Genomic DNA, 23,266 nt, shown 5'->3' with positions numbered 1-23,266 from the left:
ACACCCGGGCACCTCCCTCTGCCCTGCTAGACTCACCTAGGCTTCCCTCCCTGAGCTCCTCGGCTAGGCCCCGCCGCCTCCCCGTTCTCTCCGGTCACTCTCAGCCGCCGCCGGTGCTTCGTTGTCATAGTGAGCGGTCACTGAAGCTCGGCGCTCCGACGTGGAGACTACACATTGGGCAGACACTGAGCGCCAGGCCAGAGCAGTCGAGGCCAGAGCAACCGGAGACATGGATGGGTGAGAGCTTCCCCCTTGCTAAGTGCAGCGCCCACTGAGCGGACTACGAGTCCTAGCGTGCCCTGCGACTACAACTCCCACCAGGTTCAGGTTTGGGTCACGGTACATGAGGGGTTGAAAGAAGCCCTTTGTGACATAGGACAGTAATGATAAAAATTACATATGGTGGTCTTGCCCTTGGGACCCATTATCACTGTGCCTATATGAGGTCCATATAGACAACCTTTGCTGCCCATCTCTGGACTACCTATATACCCCTGTCCAGACTTTATAACCCCCCTCCTCCCCCCAAAAAAAATAATAATATCCGTAATACCATCTTTTGTGTTTCAATTCCCCACTTTCAAAAGCTGTGCTTGCTGTCAGTGAATAGAAACTTTCATGTTTACATCTGCAGGCCTTATACATCTCACAGCTGCAGGTTTGTTACAATGTAGCCAGTTTAGACAGTCCTCAATGATCTAGACCCAGGAGCCTAAATCTCTCGCCTGTCCTGACAGTTTGTTACAATGTATCAGTGCAGGTTAAATATGGAGTCCCGTCTCCCCAGTCATCGGCTTTATAGAAAACCCACGTCTGCTGTGACATTTTCCCGCCACAAAACCGTATTGTCTTGCATGGCAAAGGGGTTAAATCTGTGGCGAAACCGCGCAAGAAATTCTTCACTTGCTGCAGATTTCGATCTCCACGTGTTCAAAACATTGAACTGTCATTTTCTGCGGACTGGAAATCGGAGACAAATCTACCATATCTGAACGCGGCCTTAAAGGGGCTGTTCCAAAAAGACAACTGGTTTCCTGTCAATCACAAGAGCGGGGGCCCGTTCTACCTGTGCTGGAGAGAGATAGCCGAGCGCTTGTATCTAGTGTTGAGCGAACTTGTCTTTTAAGTTCGGCGTCTTAAGTTCGGGTTATCGAAGAATCGTGTTATGGATTCCGCTACCACGGACCATAACGGAATTTAGAATCCATAACGGGATTCTTTGATAACTCGAACCCGAACTTTAGACGCCAAACTTAAAACACAAGTTTGATCAACACTACTTGTATCTGCTACCTCCGGCAGTCCCAGGGAGTTGGGTGGAGCGGCGGCCGTGCATGTATGGGCCCCTGTTCTCGTGATGTACGGGGACCACAGCAGTCAGACTGCCGCAAATCAGATACCTATCCCATACCCCTTCAATGGGACACGAGGTATTCCGCTCAGGGTGCATTCACACGACCATATGTATATTGTGGCCGCAAAACGTGGATACGCAGAAAATACGGATGATGTCCATGTGACGTCAGTGTTGCATTCTTTTATTAAATTTTTTTACGGACCCATCGTAACAATGCCTATTCTTGTCTACAAAACGGACAAGTATAGAACATGTTCCATCTTTTATGCGAAACAGACATACGGATGCGGAGAGCACACTGTGTGCTGTCCTCATTTCTTTTCGGCCCCCATTGAAACAAATGGGTTCGCATTGAACCGGGAAAAATGTGGATCGGATGCGGACCAAAAATACGGTTGTGTGAATGGGGTCTGATGAAGTTATCCCCTGTCTACAAGATAGGGGATAACTATTAGATTTGTGAGAGTCCAACTGCTGGGACCGCCACCCATCACAAGAATAGGGGCTCCATACCCCCCAAATAAGAAAGGTGGGCGGGCAATTCGAACATGCATACCGCCACGTCATACTGCCAGAATAGCTGAGCGCTTGTACTTGCCAATCTCCACCAGTATCACCAGTACGCCTTTAAACGGTTTGTGGCAACCCTCCCCACTTGGCCGGACCTGTAAATGGAAGCTTACTTACCTGCTTCCCGTCGCCGGCACCCCGCTCCTACTTCTTCTGGCCTGTGATGCTCCGCTGCACACATAATACAAGGTAACCCAGTCACCGCCATATCAGGCCACATCAGACCGGATGTTTTCAGCAAGATAGCGCAGCGGAGAAGGAGCGGAGAGCCAGCGCCAAAAAACAGGTAGGTAAGCTTCCATTTACAGGTCCGGCCAAGTAGGGGGTTTGCCCAAAAAAATAAAAAGTCACTCTTGCACAACCCCTTTAAGTCTTTTTGATTTTTCATACTCGGTGTATACAATAGATCCGTTCCCTCCATTCATTGACAGCAAGCAAAGATCTTAAGCAGAAAGGAGTGAACTTTGCCATGTGTGAGGAGTTACTAATCCCTGCGTAATTAACCAGCTGTGTTTTTCACTTTCCCCTCAGGCAACACGGCGGCTCCAGCAACGACGAGCGTAACCCGGAGAAAAAAGGAGATGTCGGAATGATCCTGGTTCACCTTGATCTGAAAGGGGCCCCCCCGAAAGTCTCCTACCTGGCGGAGGTAACGGGCCTGGCCTCATTACTCTTCATGCATCGTGACATTCCATTCATCCAGCCTCCTATTGTCCAAATTTTTTTCATTTTGAACATGTTCACTGTGCGACGTGATACGTTACCTTTATTCTGTGGGTCAGTACACTTACGGAGATGCCAAATTTAAAGTCTGGGTCCATACATTGACACCCGTTACTTTGCAACACTGCAGCCATTGAAGTGAAGGGGTTGCAGTGTGGCTCGCAGGTTGCCGCAACCCAAGAATCGCCAAAAATCCGTAAGTGTTGGCTTTTTTCGTGATTCTGGGCAGAGGTCGTAATACCGCCTGTACTCCTCTGGATAGGTCATCAGTATCTGATCTGTTGACCCCCGCCAATCAGCTGTTTGAGAAGGTACTGACGTTCTTGTGAGCTCCGTGGTCTTCTCCTTGCTCACCAAGCACAGCGCCGTCCATTGTATAGCGGTTGTGCTTAGTATCGCACTCAGCACCATTCTAGGTCATAGGAAAAGCTGAGAGAAGGCCGCAACGTTACTGCAAGTGCCACTGCCTGCTCAAACAGCTGATCGGCCGGGGTCCTGGCCCAATGGAGCCGAATTACCAGATATTCTTTCGGGAAATAGAATGTCAACTGAAGTTATGCAATTCGCATTGTGTATTTTGAGTATTTTCTTTACTATGGAATGTCAGTGTAAAAAAATGTAACCGTAAAATGCTTCTCGAGGATCTTGGAACTGGATGTATGAACAACTTAAATGAAATACGGTAGTTGGTAACAGGGAACAGATGGCGGATGTTTCTGATTTTGTCACTTTTTCTCATTAGGTTTTGCCGCTCTTCTCTGCCCTAGGAGCAAATGGACTGCTGATAGAATTTGAGGACACCTTTCCGTACTACAGTGAGCTCCTCCCACTGCGGGCAACTCACGCCTACAGGTGGTCATCACTCCTATAGTAACCATTCATTGTATTCTGAAATAAGACAAATCAGATAAATTACTGGTCATTACTTGTTATATTCCAAATGTCCCTTAGGATAAAAATATTGGTACTATGATACTGCCTCCTATGTACAAGAATATAACTACTATAATACTGCCTCCTATGTACAAGAATATAACTACTATAATACTGCTTCTATGTACAAGAATATAACTACTATAATACTGGTCCTATGTACAAGAATATAACTATTATAATACTGCCTCCTATGTACAAGAATATAACTACTATAATACTGCCTCCTATGTACAATAATATAACTACTATAATACTGCCTCCTATGTACAATAATATAATTACTATAATACTGCCTCTATGTACAAGAATATAACTACTATAATACTGCTCCTATGTACAAGAATATAACTACTATAATACTGCTCCTATGTACAGGAATATAACTACTATAATACTGCTCCTATGTACAAGAATATAACTACTATAATACTGCTCCTATGTACAAGAATATAACTACTATAATACTGCCTCCTATGTATAAGAATATAACTACTATAATACTGCTCCTATGTACAAGAATATAACTACTATAATACTGCTCCTATGTACAATAATATAACTACTATAATACTGCCTCCTATGTACAATAATATAACTACTATAATACTGCCTCTATGTACAATAATATAACTACTATAATACTGCCTCTATGTACAATAATATAACTACTATAATACTGCCTCTATGTACAAGAATATAACTACTATAATACTGCTCCTATGTACAAGAATATAACTACTATAATACTGCTCCTATGTACAAGAATATAACTACTATAATACTGCCCTGTATGTACAAGAATATAACTACTATAATACTGCTCCTATGTACAAAAATGTAACTACTATAATACTGTCTCCTATGTACAAGAATATAACTACTATAAGGCTACTTTCACACTTGCGCTTGATCGGATCCGTTTTGAACGGATCCGATGATATTAATGCAGACGGTGGCTCCGTTCAGTACGGATCCGTCTGCATTAATAACGTAGAAAAATTTCTAAGTGCGAAAGTAGCCTGAGCGGATCCGTTCAGACTTTCAATGTAAAGTCAATGGGGGATGGATCCGCTTGAAGATTGAGCCATATGGTGTCATCTTCAAGCGGATCCGTTCCCATTGACTTACATTGTAAGTCTGGACGGATCCGCTCGCCTCCGCACGGCCAGGCGGACAGCTGAACGCTGAGCGGAGCGGAGGCTGAACGCCGCCAGACTGATGCAGTCTGAGCAGATCCGCATCCATTCAGACTGCATCAGGGCTGGACGGAAGCGTTCTGCTCCGCTCGTGAGCTCCTTCAAACGGAGCTCACGAGCGGACAGCAGAACGCTAGTGTGAAAGTAGCCTAATACTGCTCCTATGTACAAGAATATAACTACTATAATACTGCTCCTATGTACAAGAATATAACTACTATAATACTGCTCCTATGTACAAGAATATAACTACTATAATACTGCCTCCTATGTACAAGAATATAACTACTATAATACTGCTACCTATGTACAAGAATATAACTACTATAATACTGCCTCCTATGTACAAGAATGTAACTACTATAATACTGCCTCCTATGTACAAGAATATAACTACTATAATACTGCTCCTATGTACAAGAATATAACTACTATAATACTGCCTCCTATGTACAAGAATATAACTACTATAATACTGCCTCCTGTGTACAAGAATATAACTACTATAATACTGCTCCTATGTACAAGAATATAACTACTATAATACTGCTCCTATGTACAAGAATATAACTACTATAATACTGCTCCTATGTACAAGAATATAACTGCTATAATACTGCTCCTATGTACAAGAATGTACCTACTATAATACTGCCCCTATGTACAAGAATGTAACTACTATAATACTGCTCCTATGTACAAGAATATAACTACTATAATACTGCCTCCTATGTACAAGAATATAACTACTATAATACTGCCTCCTATGTACAAGAATATATCTACTATAATACTGCTCCTATGTACAAGAATATAACTACTATAATACTGCCCCTATGTACAAGAATATACCTACTATAATACTGCCCCTATGTACAAGAATATAACTACTATAATACTGCCTCCTATGTACAAGAATATAACTACTATAATACTGCCTCCTATGTACAAGAATATAGCTACTATAATACTGCCTCCTATGTACAAGAATATAACTACTATAATACTGCTTCCTATGTACAAGAATATAACTACTATAATACTGCCTCCTATGTACAAGAATATAACTACTATAATACCGCTTCTATGTACAAGAATATAACTACTATAATATTGCTCCTATGTACAAGAATATAACTACTATAATACTGCTCCTATATACAAGAATATAACTACTATAATACTGCTCCTATGTACAAGAATATAACTACTATAATACTGCTCCTATATACAAGAATATAACTACTATAATACTGCCTCCTATATATAAGAATATAACTACTATAATACTGCCTCCTATATACAAGAATATAACTACTATAATACTGCTCCTATATACAAGAATATAACTACTATAATACTGCTCCTATATACAAGAATATAACTACTATAATACTGCCTCCTATGTACAAGAATATAACTACTATAATACTGCTCCTATGTACAAGAATATAACTACTGTAATACTGCCTCCTATGTACAAGAATATAACTAGCATAATACTACCTCCTATGTACAAGAATATAACTAGCATAATACTGCCTCCTATGTACAAGAATATAACTACTATAATACTGCCTCCTATGTACAAGAATATAACTAGCATAATACTACCTCCTATGTACAAGAATATAACTACTATAATACTGCTCCTATGTACAAGGATATAACTACTATAATACTGCTCCTATATACAAGAATATAACTACTATAATACTGCTCCTATATACAAGAATATAACTACTATCCTCAAAGCTTTTATCGTCCCCAAACTGCTCTATCTCATCCAAACACTTCCTATCTGGCTACCCCATTCCTTCTTTGTGGAGGTCCGCAGGGTCTTCTCGGCATTTGTGTGGTCAGGCAAGTCCCCTAGACTGGCGTATGCCATTCTCACTCGGGAGAGAAGGTTGGGAGGCTTCGGCCTACCTGACATGTACCTCTATTATAGGGCGTCAATGCTAAATAGAGCCTTGAGCCTCCTATCTTGGCGTCCCCCCGGCCTTGTCTCCCGACTGGAATGTAACATGCTCTCATATAATGATAAACTAGTTCTTTGGGGCTTACGTAAATGCACCGCCAACAATAAGTTTGCCTCACCCTTGTGGAAGGGTTTATTAACAGAGTGGTCCAAACTCTATAGCTCTTCTACCCTCCAGTTTCCGAGTTTGAACCTTCCCCTACAACTACTGCAGGCATATATTCATCCTACCACATCTAGGGCAGCGGGAATTTGGGCATTACTGTCCGACCTCAAACTACAAGATATCACGACTGAAACAGGTGCCTTAGACTGGAGCAAAATAGACGCGATCCCAAGTGTTCAGAGCGCCTCTTTCCTGTCGGTCATGGCTTTTAAAAAAGATTTGGCGTGCTTAGCAGCGCTTCCTAGGCCCACTACGGATCCCTCGTGGTTAGAAAGGAAACTCTCTATCACCACTCGCCCAAAGAGACCTCTCTCCACTTTTTACAAGGAGCTGCTCTCCTCCACGCCTCCAGATCTGTGGTACCTAGCAGCCTGGGAGAAAGAATTGTCCATAACACTATCGGAACCTGAAAAAGCGTTTATCCTCACACACTCGCACGGATTCAACCGCTGCATTACGATTCAAGCTAACTCTTATAAATTACTTACAAGATGGTACAAAACGCCTGAATTCCTTCACAAGCTTAATCCCGCTATCCCGGACAGTTGCTGGAGGTGTGGAGGAGGTCCCGGTTCTTTATCTCACATCTGGTGGAGTTGCGAGAAAATCAAGCTTTTTTGGGGCGAGGTGGTGGCAGCTATTAATAAGATATGTAATACTCAGGTTAAGTTAGATGCAAAGCTTCTATTACTTTGGTGCCCTAATAGCACGCTTACCCCTTCAAAGTCAAGCCTACCCACCATGCTTATAACAGCGGCCCGACTGCTGGTCCCTCTCCTCTGGAAGAATGATGCGGCCCCTTCGCATGTGATGTGGACCGAGAAAGTTGATCAAATATTCCGGTTTGAGGAGCTGGCCCACTGGGAAAGTCACTCTAGAGCGGCATTTCTCAAGATATGGTCCCCCTGGAAGCAACATCGCAAATTCTAGGTTGTATCATGACAAACCGTATGATGCATGATTGACATCTACCTGACCTTATCCCCCCCCCCTTCTCCTGTCCAATCTTCCCCTTGTCTTGTCGACCCCCCCCCCCCTCCCCACCCGATATCTGTTTACACAGGTTATTACTGTTTGGAGTTATGTATGCCTTCGTTGGGATGTACTTAATATGCTGACCAAGCCTATAACCAGCTGCGTCTGGTACATGAGATGTATGTCCTGTTACATAACTTTGTGCCTTTCTCAAATAAAAAGAAATTTGACAAAGAATATAACTACTATAATACTGCTCCTATGTACAAGTATATAACTACTATAATACTGCTCCTATGTACAAGAATATAACTATTATAATACTGCCTCCTGTGTATAAGAATATAACTACTATAATGCTGCCTCCTATGTACAAGAATATAACTACTATAATACTGCTCCTATGTACAAGGATATAACTACTATAATACTGCCTCCTATGTACAAGAATATATCTACTATAATACTGCTCCTATGTACAAGAATATAACTACTATAATACTGCTCCTATGTACAAGTATATAACTACTATAATACTGCTCCTATGTACAAGTATATAACTACTATAATACTGCTCCTATGTACAAGAATATAACTACTATAATACTGCCCTGTATGTACAAGAATATAACTACTATAATACTGATCCCATGTACAAGAATATAACTACTATAATACTGCCCTGTATGTACAGGAATATATAGATGAGGACGCTGTTCCATAACCTCACCCTGTTCGTTGTTTTTGCAGCCCTCAAGAAGTCCGGGAGCTCCTGCGTCTGGCTCAGATTAACCACTTAGAAGTCATTCCTCTCATACAGACATTTGGACACCTGGAGGTAAGACGCTGGACCCTCATGGTGTCTTCTTCCAGACATTATGGTCCTGATCTCCCTGTAAATCTTCTCTTTCTCAGTTTGTCCTGAAGCACAGAGAGTTTGCTCACCTGAGAGAGGTCCCAACCTACCCGAACAGCCTGAACACTCACAAGGAAGAGTCCCACCAGCTTCTCCAGGCCATGATAAGACAGATGATGGAGCTCCATCCTGGTGTCCGGTGGCTACACATTGGCTCGGATGAGGTACAAGGTCTTATACATGTCAAGTCCCGTACTCCATTCACCTTCAAAGCTGCATGCAAAATTCACCTGTCCACCCCTTGGAATCTGCCCTTTTAACAGGAGGATTTTGATGCAGCTTTAGTTGTGACTGGAGTACTAAATGGGAAATGGTGCATATTACCAGTTTAATATACACTTCTTATCCAGGTGTACTACCTTGGCGAGGGAGAGGAGTCCAAGAAGTATCTTCCTGAAAATGGCCTAGCTGTGGAAGACCTCTTTATGTCCCACCTGAAGAGAGTAGCCGCGCACGTGGTTTCCACTTATCCGGGGGTCAGGCCCATTGCCTGGGATGACATGCTGAGGAGTGCACGCGCCCAATCATTGACAGGTCAGAGAATGTGCCATAGGGGAAAGTCGACCCTACAGAAGGGGTACTCAGGGTGAAGGTCCCGTAAGTGCCCCCTCACTGATGGGTGATCCCTTGGTGTCTCCACACAGAATGATGCTACTTAAAGGGGTTGTCTGAGTTATATTAAAAAAGACCCCTGCAAGTGCCCTGAAATAACAAATGAATGGATACTTACCTGTTTTCTCTGCTGTTCCTTTTGGACGCTGCTCTCCATTCTGCCCGCCGCTGACATCATGATCTTGGCTGCAGCGGTGATATTCTGTGCACAGGTCACAGCTGCAGCCAGTCGCTGGCCTCGGCCGTGCACAGGACGTCACCGCTGCAGCCAGAAAAACAAAGGACCGGAGGGCAACGCAGGAAGAAGCAGAGGAGAAAACGCGTGAGGATACATTCATTTGATATTTTAGGCCGTTTAAAGGGGTTGCCCAAGTTTTAATAACTCAGACAACCCCCTTTAAGTGATATCTACTAAGTGAACCCCCCATGCACACACACAGTATGAGACCTCCTTAATTGGTTCCCCCGCACAGAGTGATGCCCTCTAAGTGCCCCCCCACAGTATGATGCCTCCTTAAGTAAACCCCACACATAGTGTCCATCCCCCCCCCTATAAATTATAACCCATTATATGGCCCCACACATAATGATGCCCCCTCTCATAGTTATGCCTCCTTTAGAGGCCCCCACACAGTTGTGCCCCCTTAGATGGGCCCACACACAGTGAGGCAACCTAGATTGCTGCCCTCACAGTGATGCCCCCTTTAGTGCCTCCAGTTTGAAAACGGAACCATGGCTGACCCTCTATCTCCCATAGACTCTGGAGTGGCCCAGCTGGTGGAGCCGATGATCTGGGACTACACCCCAGACCTAGATGTTGACAGCAGAGGTACGTGGACTATAAGGGGAACTCCATAAAAAACAACTTGCACTTCCCATGGTAAATATTCACTGTGGAGTCCAGAGGTCCATGTCGGCAGGTGGCTCCCAAGCACCATACGCCTGCAGGAGGCACCACTGGATCTCCACCCTAGTGACGATTCAGATTTCTTGCATCCCTGCAGTTGCCCTGATTGAAAAGTACACAAAGTGTGGCTTCCAGAAGATCTGGTTGGCCAGTGCCTTTAAGGGGGCCACCGGTGCTTGCCAGCAACTCACCCGTATCGGACATCACCTGGAGAACCACAGACGTTGGCTGCAGGTGATGCAGAGGATTCCCCATAATACACTGCAAGGAGTGGCCGTTACAGGCTGGCAGAGGTACGTCTCTTACTGATATGTAGAGGTCCATGGCTGGTTGTGTTAGCACCCCATCTGGTTGGAGGTTCCTTTTTGTTTTTACAGTAGGGGGGGGTTTCAGTTTAACCCTTGATCATCGCACTGTGTTTTTCAGATACGACCACTTCTCAGTTCTATGTGAACTTCTCCCAGTGGGGATGCCTTCTCTGGCCGTGTGTCTGCAGACGTTGAAGAATGGTATGGTCCATATGTATGCTTACAATATAGATTAGGTATCCACTAAGCTTGCTGACCAGTGGAGGTCTGACTACTGAGACCTCCTGTTCTATAGGACAAAGATGTTGTAGTGCTTGTGCTCTGCAATGCCACACATAGCCTGTAGATAGGGTGGCGCTGTTTTGGGAAGAAAGCAGCCATGTTTTTCTGATCCTGGACTACCTCTCTGGATCTGTCTGTGTTTCTCCTTCTCTCCAGGTTCGTTCTCTGAGCAGGTGGCCACCTCTGTCCAAGACCTTTTAGGAATGTCCCATCTGGACACTGAAAACTGCTCAAGGTGAATACATTAGACCACAGAGGTCGCAATAACTCCTGTACAAGCGCCATAGACTTTTGTTCGGGTCATTTTACTCCCTGGAAAAAAGTCTAAGGCGTACCTTAGACTCTTCCCTGGTTTTCATCAGCGCAGGGCGCGCCGTGAACGGCACAGGCAGCGCAGCAATGCTGCCTGTGCCTGCAGTAACCAATAGCAAAGCCCAGGATAGCTAGGATCTTTCCTATTGGTTAGTTTGGGTGGTCGCCGGAGCGATACAGTGCCCCGCAGCAGGGTAAAGCCAGCGGGAGCAGGAAGGAGGAGTGGCTGGCTCCCGGGGGTGGCTGAAGCGCGCTGCGCAAGGACCCCGAAAAGCATGGCGGCTGAGGAGCTGAAGCATACCCCCCCAGACATCACACACTGCACCACATCACACACATGTACACATCACACACTACACTGCACTACATACATCACACACTGCACCACATCACACACTGCACTACATACATCACACACTGCACTACATACATCACACACTGCACTACATACATCACACACTGCACTACATACATCACACACTGCACTACATACATCACACACTGCACTACATACATCACACACTACATACATCACACACTGCACTACATACATCACACACATGTATACATCAAACACTGGAGCGAAACCAGTGTGTACCAACCACAAGGGGCAGGGATCTAGTGTAGTATTTAGGGGGAGATATACTACAGGTGCAGGGATCTAGTACAGTATACAGGAGGACATGGAGGTGCAGGGATCTAGTATACTATACTACATCACACACATGTATACTTTACACACTGCACTACATCACATCACACACTGCACTACATCACATCACACACTGCACTACATACATCACACACATGTATACTTTACACACTGCACTACATCACATCACACACTGCACTACATCACATCACACACTGCACTACATACATCACACACATGTATACTTTACACACTGCACTACATCACATCACACACTGCACTACATCACATCACACACTGCACTACATACATCACACACATGTATACATCACACACTGCACTTCATACATCACACACATGTATACTTCACACACCGCATCACATCACACACTGCACTACATACATCACACATATGTATGCATCACACACACTGCACTACATACATCACACACATGTATACATCACACACACTGCACTACATACATCACACACATGTATACATCACACACATGTATACATCACACACTGCACTACATACATCACACACATGTATGTGGCACAACGTGTGATGTATGTAGTGCAGCGTGTAGTGAATGCAGGATATTTAATCCAAAATAAACAGGACCAACCTGGGCAAGGTTAATTCAACATATATTTACAAATGCCTATATAGGCAATAGAAACCTGTCTTGGCCCGGGTTACTTTAATACTTCACTTTTATTGAACACATTGTTAAAAAGTGTCACTAGACATAGTGAACCACATCTGAAATAACACAGACAAAACACAAAACAACTGCTACAGTGTTAAAAACACAGTAGTGGCCCTCCTCAAAAATGCTATATGTAATCAATAGGGAGTGATATACTGAATTGCTCACTCCAAAAATGAGGAGAAGAGCAGAACCAATTCCATACACCAACAGGGAGTGATGTTGGATGCTGTCGGCAAAATTTATTTGGTAGTGGCAAATGTCAATAGTGGGAGACTGATGTCATCATACCACTTATATACCGATGGACTATTTGCCAAATTACTGTTTGCCAGCATATAAATCTACCCTGGTGGGGTGTATGGTCCTGCTAGTGCCATTGCTGCCCGTTACCCCTGATGAAGCCAGCGTGACTGGCGAAACATGTTGGGGGGCAGTTTTAGGTTTTAATTAGCAGATAAGTGGCCCCCTCTGCTAATCCAGTGACTTAGTTTCTGTCAATGATCAGCCACACTTTAGGAGAACAGCAGTCCTGCTAGTCCTGTATACACCAGTTGTCTTAACAGTATAGTGATCGCTTGTATTTAGGGATAAATTGCACTATGATGGCGTTCTAACTGCAGTGAGGGTGGATATCATAAATCCCCCTAAATAAGGGGCAGCACTCCGCTCCACTTGCCACTTTAGGTGCCATTAAGCAATCTTAATGGTAATAGCATTTTGATATGTTGGAACGCTCCTAGCCAGCAATAAGCAGTGGTTTGGCCCGTTCAGTGGCAACCCCCCTGCACTGGTAGTGAGCATTTATAATGCTGGTCTGGATAGCCTGGCACTTATCAGTAGTGTACATGTTCCTCTCATCACGGCCAATGCCATCAGTTAAGTGCTAGTGTCCCTTGAGTATGCCCAGGTATATGGAGCGTGGGTGTCAAAAAATCCCTCCATACATTTAGGCTGGGTTCACACGGGCGTGTCCGGATTAGGTCCGGATGCGTCCCGGTGTATTGCGGCAAACCCGCGCGATTGGGTACGCAATTGCAGTCAGTTTTGACTGCGATTGCGTTCCGATGTTCAGTGTTTATCACGCGGGTGCAATGTGTTTTGCACTCGCGTGATAAAAAACCGACTGTGGTACCCAGACCCGAACTTCTTCACAGAAGTTCAGGTTTGGGTTAGTTGTAGTGTAGATTGTATTATTTTCCCTTATAACATGGTTATAAGGGAAAATAATAGCATTCTGAATACAGAATGCTTAGTACAAGGGCAATTGAGGGTTAAAAAAATAAAAAATAAATTAACTCACCTTGTCCTCTTCATCGCGCAGTTCCCGGTCTGGTAGATGAGCTGTCGGCTAAAGGACCTTTGGTGACGTCAGATCACATGCTCCAATCACATGGTACATCACCGTGGTGATGTACCATGTGATTGGAGCATGTGATCTGACGTCACCAAAGGTCCTTTAGCCGACAGCTCATCAGAAGAGACCGGGAACTGCGCGATGAAGAGGACAAGGTGAGTTAATTTATTTTTTATTTTTTTAACCCTCAATTGCCCTTGTACTAAGCATTCTGTATTCAGAATGCTATTATTTTCCCTTATAACCATGTTATAAGAGAAAATAATACAGTGAATAGACTGTCACCTAGCAACCATGAGTGAAAATCGCACCGCATCCGCACTTGCTTGCGGATGCTTGCGATTTTCACTCAGCCCCATTCATTTCTATGGGGCCTGTCCTGCGTTACAAACGCAGAATATAGAGCATGCTGCGATTTTAAAGCATTGCAGAAGTGATGCGTGAAAAAAATCGCTCATGTGCACAGCCCCATAGAAATGAATGGTGCCGGATTCAGTGCGGGTGCAATACGTTCACCTACCGCATTGCACCCGCGCGGAAATCTCGCCCGTGTGAACTCAGCCTTAAGGCGTAACAATTTGCGCGATTCATCACCTACTGTCGCCAAACAATTGGTGTTGTTAACAACATTCAGACACGTGGTTAGCCACTTTGTTGACAAATAATAGTGGCTGTGTCTGGTCACAGGCAATTTTTTCGGCACTAGCAGGACCATACACCCCACCAGGGTAGATTTATATGCTGGCAAACAGTAATTTGGCAAATAGTCCATCGGTATATAAGTGGTATGATGACATCAGTCTCCCACTATTGACATTTGCCACTACCAAATAAATTTTGCCGACAGCATCCAACATCACTCCCTGTTGGTGTATGGAATTGGTTCTGCTCTTCTCCTCATTTTTGGAGTGAGCAATTCAGTATATCACTCCCTATTGATTACATATAGCATTTTTGAGGAGGGCCACTACTGTGAATGCAGGATATTACAGCCAAGTGGTAAAGTACAGGGAAGAGCCGCCATATTGGACTGGACTTTATCACTTGGCTGTAATTGCCTGATGTTAGACCAGTACTGCATACCCACCTTTAGGCCCCGTTCACACCACCACTGTTTATTTCTGTTGTTCTCCTCATCTAATGGAGCAGAACAACGAAAACGCCATACTGTGGCATCCAGCTCCATGGAGATCCATTGTAAAAAAAAAAATAAAAAAAAATAATAATGTATCCTTTTTTTTTTTTTTGCAGAACTCTGCAGGATGGGAAGGCCTAGTGCACCGCGTTTTTCCATCCGGCAAAGTCCAGCAAAAAAAACATGTAGGCTAACGTATACTGTAATATTATTTTTTTTACAATGGAACTATGGTGACGGATGCCACAGTATGGCGTCTGTCTGAGGCGTCTGGTAACATATATATATATACGGTTTTTGTGTGTACATTAAATGTATGAAAAAAACGTGATGTGAACCCAGCCCGCCGACTGTGATGGAGACGCTCAGTTTCTGCATATGAGGCCTTTTTGACAGAATCTGCAACACTGGCTCCAAATGCAGATGTGAGCGAGTATAGGCCTATATATCATGCATCTGAATTACTGCGGTACTCCTCCTCGGGTAAAAATACTCCTCAAAAATGGTCAGAGGAGTATTTTTACTCTTCTGGAAAAAATATAGTGCGACCTCTGTATTAGACGATGCGTAGTTATGAACGAGATAAAATTGTTTCTGGGAAAGCTGGGTGGTAACCAATATGGCCACCATTACATCCTTCCCAGGTTCCTCAGGACAGTGGCGCTGATTCTGAGAAAGGCGACAAGTACCATTCTGGGAGCTTTAATAGCAGCCATATTGCTTGTCTCCCGGCTTTCCGAGTAACTTAGATGTCTAAGATCTTGGGGATCCCCCAACTACACCGCCTTTTTCTGGAGGTTCTTGCTGTGAACTGATGATGTCTTATTTTGCGGCAGTGAAGCTTTGGGCTCCTTCCCTGGCAGTGACGTGCTCACCCTGATCACTCAAGTCATGTTCTTCCTGAAGACCCCCACACAGGACTTCCTGGAGCGAAACCAGTGCGTACCAACCACAAGGGGCAGGGATCTAGTGTAGTATTTAGGGGGAGATATACTACAGGGGCAGGGATCTAGTACAGTATATAGGGGTGCAGAGATCCAGTACAGTATACATGAGGACATAGAGGTGCAGGGTTCTAGTATAGTATACAGGAGGACATGGAGGTGCAGGGATCTAGTATAGTATACAGGAGGACATGGAGGTGCTGGGATCTAGTATACTATACATGACATGGAGGTGCAGGGATCTAGTATACTATACGGGAGGACATGGAGGTGCTGGGATCTAGTATAGTATACGGGAGGACATGGAGGTGCAGGGATCTAGTATAGTATACAGGAGGACATGGAGGTGCAGGGATCTAGTATAGTATACAGGAGGACATGGAGGTGCAGGGATCTAGTATAGTATACAGGAGGACATGGAGGTGCAGGGATCTAGTATAGTATACAGGAGGACATGGAGGTGCAGGGATCTAGTATAGTATACAGGAGGACATGGAGGTGCAGGGATCTAGTATAGTATACAGGAGGACATGGAGGTGCTGGGATCTAGTATAGTATACAGGAGGACATGGAGGTGCTGGGATCTAGTATAGTATACAGGAGGACATGGAGGTGCAGGGATCTAGTATAGTATACAGGAGGACATGGAGGTGCAGGGATCTAGTATAGTATACAGGAGGACATGGAGGTGCAGGGATCTAGTATAGTATACAGGAGGACATGGAGGTGCAGGGATCTAGTATAGTATACAGGAGGACATGGAGGTGCTGGGATCTAGTATAGTATACAGGAGGACATGGAGGTGCTGGGATCTAGTATAGTATACAGGAGGACATGGAGGTGCAGGGATCTAGTATAGTATACAGGAGGACATGGAGGTGCAGGGATCTAGTATAGTATACAGGAGGACATGGAGGTGCAGGGATCTAGTATAGTATACAGGAGGACATGGAGGTGCAGGGATCTAGTATAGTATACAGGAGGACATGGAGGTGCTGGGATCTAGTATAGTATACAGGAGGACATGGAGGTGCTGGGATCTAGTATAGTATACAGGAGGACATGGAGGTGCAGGGATCTAGTATAGTATACAGGAGGACATGGAGGTGCAGGGATCTAGTATAGTATACAGGAGGACATGGAGGTGCAGGGATCTAGTATAGTATACAGGAGGACATGGAGGTGCTGGGATCTAGTATACTATACATGACATGGAGGTGCAGGGATCTAGTATACTATACGGGAGGACATGGAGGTGCTGGGATCTAGTATACTATACGGGAGGACATGGAGGTGCTGGGATCTAGTATACTATACATGACATGGAGGTGCTGGGCTCTAGTATGGTACAGGCCCGGTGCTATAATAAGGCAGACCAAGTGCCTTAGGGCACTGAGAATGCCGCCGGCCTTCTGCGGCTGTTCTCCTCTGTGTGACGGTCCTCCTATCTGCTCTCTGGGCTCCCGAGTCCTGACAAGTTGTTTGAGGACCTTTCCCACTCTGCCAATCCGTAGCCGCAGCTGTGTCACGTGTCAGGGCAGTGATTTCCCGCTGAGCCAATCACTGGTCTGACACGTGACACAGCTGCAGCCACTGATTGGCTGAGTGGCAAAGGTCCTCAAAGTCTTGTCGGAAGCGAGAGAAGATACCAAGACCACACAGAGGAGAAGGGGAGCTGCTGCAGACGGGACCAGGCCCAGGTGAGGAGCATAATGTTTATTTTTACACAACATTAATAGAGGGGAGAAATGTGACACAAAGGGGGTGATGTGACATGGAGGGGGAGAAATGTGACATGTCACATCACCCCCCTATGTCACATTTCTCCCCCTCCATGTCACATCACGCCCTCCTTTTTACATCACCCCCACCGAGTTGTGTGGGTGGGGGGGGCCAAAATGTAGCTTCGCTTGTGTGTGCAAAAATCCTTGCACCGGCACTGGTATGGTATATGGGAGGACATAGAGGTGCAGGGATATAGTATAGTATATGGGAGAATAAAGAGGTGCTGGGATCTAGTGTACTGTACAGGAGGACATGGAGGTGCAGGGATCTAGTATACTATACAGGAGGGCATGGAGGTGCAGGGATCTAGTATACTATACAGGAGGGCATGGAGGTGCAGGGATCTAGTATACTATACAGGAGGGCATAGAGGTGCGGGGATCTAGTATACTATACAGGAGGGCATAGAGGTGCAGGGATCTAGTATAATATACAGGAGGACATGGAGGTGCAGGGATCTAGTATACAGGAGGACATGGAGGTGCTGGGATCTAGTATAGTATACAGGAGGACATGGAGGTGCTGGGATCTAGTATAGTATACAGGAGGACATGGAGGTGCTGGGATCTAGTATAGTATACAGGAGGACATGGAGGTGCTGGGATCTAGTATAGTATACAGGAGGACATGGAGGTGCTGGGATCTAGTATAGTATACAGGAGGACATGGAGGTGCTGGGATCTAGTATAGTATACAGGAGGACATGGAGGTGCTGGGATCTAGTATAGTATACAGGAGGACATGGAGGTGCTGGGATCTAGTATAGTATACAGGAGGACATGGAGTTACTGGGATCCAGTGTAGTATGATGAAACATAAGTTCCAGACTTTAGTAAACTGTTTTTGTTCTTACAGATTTGTCACGGGTTGGTTCAGCCCATTTCACAGAAAAAGAAAAATGATCAACCCCGTAATGGTGCAACAGATAGAACCAGAAGCTGTGAGGTGAAATAACTAGTGAACATCTGCCATATTATATGTATCTGTAATACCCTGATAATGGACCAGTGACATAAAGAAAGATCTTTATAGGAGCAGTATTATAGTAGTTATATTCTTGTACATAGGAGGCAGTATTATAGTAGTTATATTCTTGTACATAGGAGCAGTATTATAGTAGTTATATTCTTGTACATGGGGCAGTATTATAGTAGTTATATTCTTGTACATAGGAGCAGTATTATAGTAGTTATATTCTTGTACATAGGAGCAGTATTATAGTAGTTATATTCTTGTACATAGGAGCAGTATTATAGTAGTTATATTCTTGTACATAGGAGGGGTATTATAGTAGTTATATTCCTGTACATAGGAGGCAGTATTATAGTAATTATATTCTTGTACATAGGAGGCAGTATTATAGTAGTTATATCCTTGTACATAGGAGGCAGTATTATAGTAGTTATATCCTTGTACATAGGAGGCAGTATTATAGTAGTTATATTCTTGTACATAGGAGCAGTATTATAGTAGTTATATTCTTGTACATAGGAGGCAGTATTATAGTAGTTATATCCTTGTACATAGGAGGCAGTATTATAGTAGTTATGTTCTTGTACATAGGAGCAGTATTATAGTAGTTATATTCCTGTACATAGGAGCAGTATTATAGTAATTATATTCTTGTATATAGGAGGCAGTATTATAGTAATTATATCCTTGTACATAGGAGCAGTATTATAGTAGTTATATTCTTGTACATATGAGGCAGTATTATAGTAGATATATTCTTGTACATAGGAGCAGTATTATAGTAGTTATATTCTTGTACATAGGAGGCAGTATTATAGTAGTTATATTCTTGTACATAGGAGGCAGTATTATAGTAGTTATATTCTTGTACATAGGAGGCAGTATTATAGTAGTTATATTCTTGTACATAGGAGGGGTATTATAGTAGTTATATTCCTGTACATAGGAGGCAGTATTATAGTAATTATATTCTTGTACATAGGAGGCAGTATTATAGTAGTTATATCCTTGTACATAGGAGGCAGTATTATAGTAGTTATATTCTTGTACATAGGAGCAGTATTATAGTAGTTATATCCTTGTACATAGGGGACAGTATTATAGTAGTTATATTCTTGTACATAGGGGGCAGTATTATAGTAGTTATAGTCTTGTACATAGGAGCAGTATTGTAGTAGATATATTCTTGTACATAGGGAGCAGTGTTATAGTAGTTATATTCTTGTACATAGGAGCAGTATTATAGTAGTTATATTCTTGTACATAGGGGGCAGTATTATAGTAGTTATATTCTTGTACATAGGAGCAGTATTATAGTAGTTATATTATTGCACATAGGAGCAGTATTATAGTAGTTATATTCTTAACCAAATTTATTTTTATTGAAAGAAAAATCAAGGCCATAGCCCACACATGACAGTACAATGATGGCAATAGGATACAAGATATACGTCCAGCATACATGTCAAGTGCAAACAGTACCAGCTGTCATTGACAATAATCATACAAAGAAATCAAATAAAGAGAAAAAAGGGGGGGAGAAGAGGACCTCAGGAGGGGAGGGAAGGGAGGGAAACAGGGAAGGGATACCCATCTGCTCCATCAAGTAAAATTTCTATAAACTTTCCATGGAGACCACAATTTCAAGAAGCGAGAGCGAGAGTTAGACTCCCAATGCGCTAGCTCCTCGAAACGGTAGAGCTGGTCCACCTTCTCAGACCACATAGTAGTTATATTCTTGTACATAGGAACAGTATTATAGTAGTTATATTCTTGTACATAGGAGCAGTATTATAGTAGTTATATTCTTGTACATAGGAGCAGTATTATAGTAGTTATATCCTTGTACATAGGAGGCAGTATTATAGTAGTTATGTTCTTGTACATAGGAGCAGTATTATAGTAGTTATATTCCTGTACATAGGAGCAGTATTATAGTAATTATATTCTTGTATATAGGAGGCAGTATTATAGTAATTATATCCTTGTACATAGGAGCAGTATTATAGTAGTTATATTCTTGTACATATGAGGCAGTATTATAGTAGATATATTCTTGTACATAGGAGCAGTATTATAGTAGTTATATTCTTGTACATAGGAGGCAGTATTATAGTAGTTATATTCTTGTACATAGGAGGCAGTATTATAGTAGTTATATTCTTGTACATAGGAGGCAGTATTATAGTAGTTATATTCTTGTACATAGGAGGGGTATTATAGTAGTTATATTCCTGTACATAGGAGGCAGTATTATAGTAATTATATTCTTGTACATAGGAGGCAGTATTATAGTAGTTATATCCTTGTACATAGGAGGCAGTATTATAGTAGTTATATTCTTGTACATAGGAGCAGTATTATAGTAGTTATATCCTTGTACATAGGGGACAGTATTATAGTAGTTATATTCTTGTACATAGGGGGCAGTATTATAGTAGTTATAGTCTTGTACATAGGAGCAGTATTGTAGTAGATATATTCTTGTACATAGGGAGCAGTGTTATAGTAGTTATATTCTTGTACATAGGAGCAGTATTATAGTAGTTATATTCTTGTACATAGGGGGCAGTATTATAGTAGTTATATTCTTGTACATAGGAGCAGTATTATAGTAGTTATATTATTGCACATAGGAGCAGTATTATAGTAGTTATATTCTTAACCAAATTTATTTTTATTGAAAGAAAAATCAAGGCCATAGCCCACACATGACAGTACAATGATGGCAATAGGATACAAGATATACGTCCAGCATACATGTCAAGTGCAAACAGTACCAGCTGTCATTGACAATAATCATACAAAGAAATCAAATAAAGAGAAAAAAGGGGGGGAGAAGAGGACCTCAGGAGGGGAGGGAAGGGAGGGAAACAGGGAAGGGATACCCATCTGCTCCATCAAGTAAAATTTCTATAAACTTTCCATGGAGACCACAATTTCAAGAAGCGAGAGCGAGAGTTAGACTCCCAATGCGCTAGCTCCTCGAAACGGTAGAGCTGGTCCACCTTCTCAGACCACATAGTAGTTATATTCTTGTACATAGGAACAGTATTATAGTAGTTATATTCTTGTACATAGGAGCAGTATTATAGTAGTTATATTCTTGTACATAGGAGCAGTATTATAGTAGTAGTTTCTCAGTAATTCCTGTCTTTCCTCCCGCTCAGTCTCTTGTCTAATTGGACTTTAGTCCTGGGAGACCTTCAAGCAGCTTTGCTCAAGATCTTTTCTGCCAACACAGTGGAGGAATGGATGGAGGAACATTCACTTCCATATTACCTGCAACTTCAAGAACTAGTGCAAGACCTTAATACTGCCCTGGAGAACCAGACATAGACGGGTCATCACCACGAGTGGTCTGCTGTTGAGCCTTAATCCAGATTTTATATCTGACATTCCTGGCTTAGTCCTTTCACTGCTGCATAAGTGTTACTTTTGTATTAATTACATAGTAGTATACTCTATCCATATTAAGAGCTGCATTCAAAATTCTACTGACTGCCAGTTGGAATTTTGTCACCACTGTGCCAACAGACATCCCTTTATTGCACTGCACTCTATGCACACACTGGTCTAGCAGGGAGATTTTAATTAATTTAGCCTGAGAGTTTACACAGTAACCACTGCAGCTTTGGATGTGACTGGAGGATAAGATACAATGTATTTGCTGATTCTTTGTAAATCACAATTTTCCTGTACAGCCAATTTTATTACTTTTTGTCAATGATTTAAATAAAAAGTGTGCTCGACAATATAATTTCTTTAAATCAGCATCCGATTGTCCGGCTCAGATCTGCCACTTAATCTGTAATCTAAGAAGTCTCAAGACTGTGCTGAGAGAAATGAGTGATGAGATTCCTCTAATCCAATTCCAAAAATCCAGCAGGTCTCAGGTGTCATTTATACAGAATTAAAGGAATTTTGTATAGCATATTGACTTCAGCAGTGGTCCCGGTCTATGCGCCAGACTGCTGATCAGTTCTTCTGTCTCATACATTTGTGGGACAACATGGCTGCCAGTCCCCATTGTGGAGTATTACACCATCATCCTGCATTAGTGGCCTAGAGAGGTTCTCCACTTAAAGGGGTTTTCCAGGAGTTCAGTATTGATGGACTATCCTAAGGATAGGTCATTATTATTTGATCGGTGGGAGTCAGACACCCAGCACCCCTGCCAGTGAGCTGGTCGAAGAGGATGCAGTGCTTGAGTCTTCCTAGGGCAGTGATGTCACATTCATTGGTCACAAGGCCTACGACCATCTCAGTCCCGTATTATACTCCAGAGCTGCACTCACTATTCTTCTGGTAGAATCACTGTGTACATACATTACATATCCTGTGTTACATCCTGTATTATACTCCAGAGCGGGAGTCACTGTGTACATACATTACATATCCTGCGTTACATCCTGTATTATACTCCAGAGCGGTACTCGCTATTCTGCTGGTGGAGTCACTGTGTAC

The 23,266-nt window shown here is 43.1% G+C and overlaps 2 protein-coding genes across 3 annotated transcripts in view; one reads left to right on the top strand and one right to left on the bottom strand.

Moving 5' to 3' along the window:
* The window catches only part of OGFOD3 (2-oxoglutarate and iron dependent oxygenase domain containing 3), a 91,215-nt gene extending 90,979 nt beyond the window's left edge, over positions 1-236 (bottom strand). The window contains exon 1 of the mRNA XM_044296518.1: positions 37-236. Coding sequence (XP_044152453.1) covers positions 37-128 — 92 coding nt within the window. The 5' untranslated portion in view covers positions 129-236. The remainder of the gene's footprint in view (positions 1-36) is intronic.
* On the top strand, positions 100-22,551 carry HEXD (hexosaminidase D). Of its 2 annotated transcripts, none has more exons than XM_044296516.1 (13): positions 100-237; positions 2,459-2,576; positions 3,393-3,502; positions 8,655-8,742; positions 8,820-8,984; positions 9,171-9,354; positions 10,190-10,261; positions 10,437-10,632; positions 10,766-10,848; positions 11,086-11,164; positions 15,935-16,036; positions 18,683-18,772; positions 21,970-22,551. In XM_044296516.1, the coding sequence occupies exons 1-13, from the start codon at positions 230-232 to the stop codon at positions 22,136-22,138; spliced, it is 1,464 nt and encodes a 487-aa protein (XP_044152451.1). In that variant the 5' UTR covers positions 100-229; the 3' UTR covers positions 22,139-22,551. The 2 variants fall into 2 exon arrangements, with proteins under 2 accessions (XP_044152451.1, XP_044152452.1); XM_044296517.1 differs by lacking the exon at positions 100-237 and adding an exon at positions 299-327.
* Positions 22,552-23,266: the final 715 nt, after the last annotated feature.

The sequence above is a fragment of the Bufo gargarizans genome, chromosome 6 (genome assembly GCF_014858855.1).
Source record: "Bufo gargarizans isolate SCDJY-AF-19 chromosome 6, ASM1485885v1, whole genome shotgun sequence".
Taxonomy (NCBI): Eukaryota; Metazoa; Chordata; class Amphibia; order Anura; family Bufonidae; genus Bufo; species Bufo gargarizans.
This window is presented reverse-complemented; position numbering and strand designations above follow the sequence as displayed.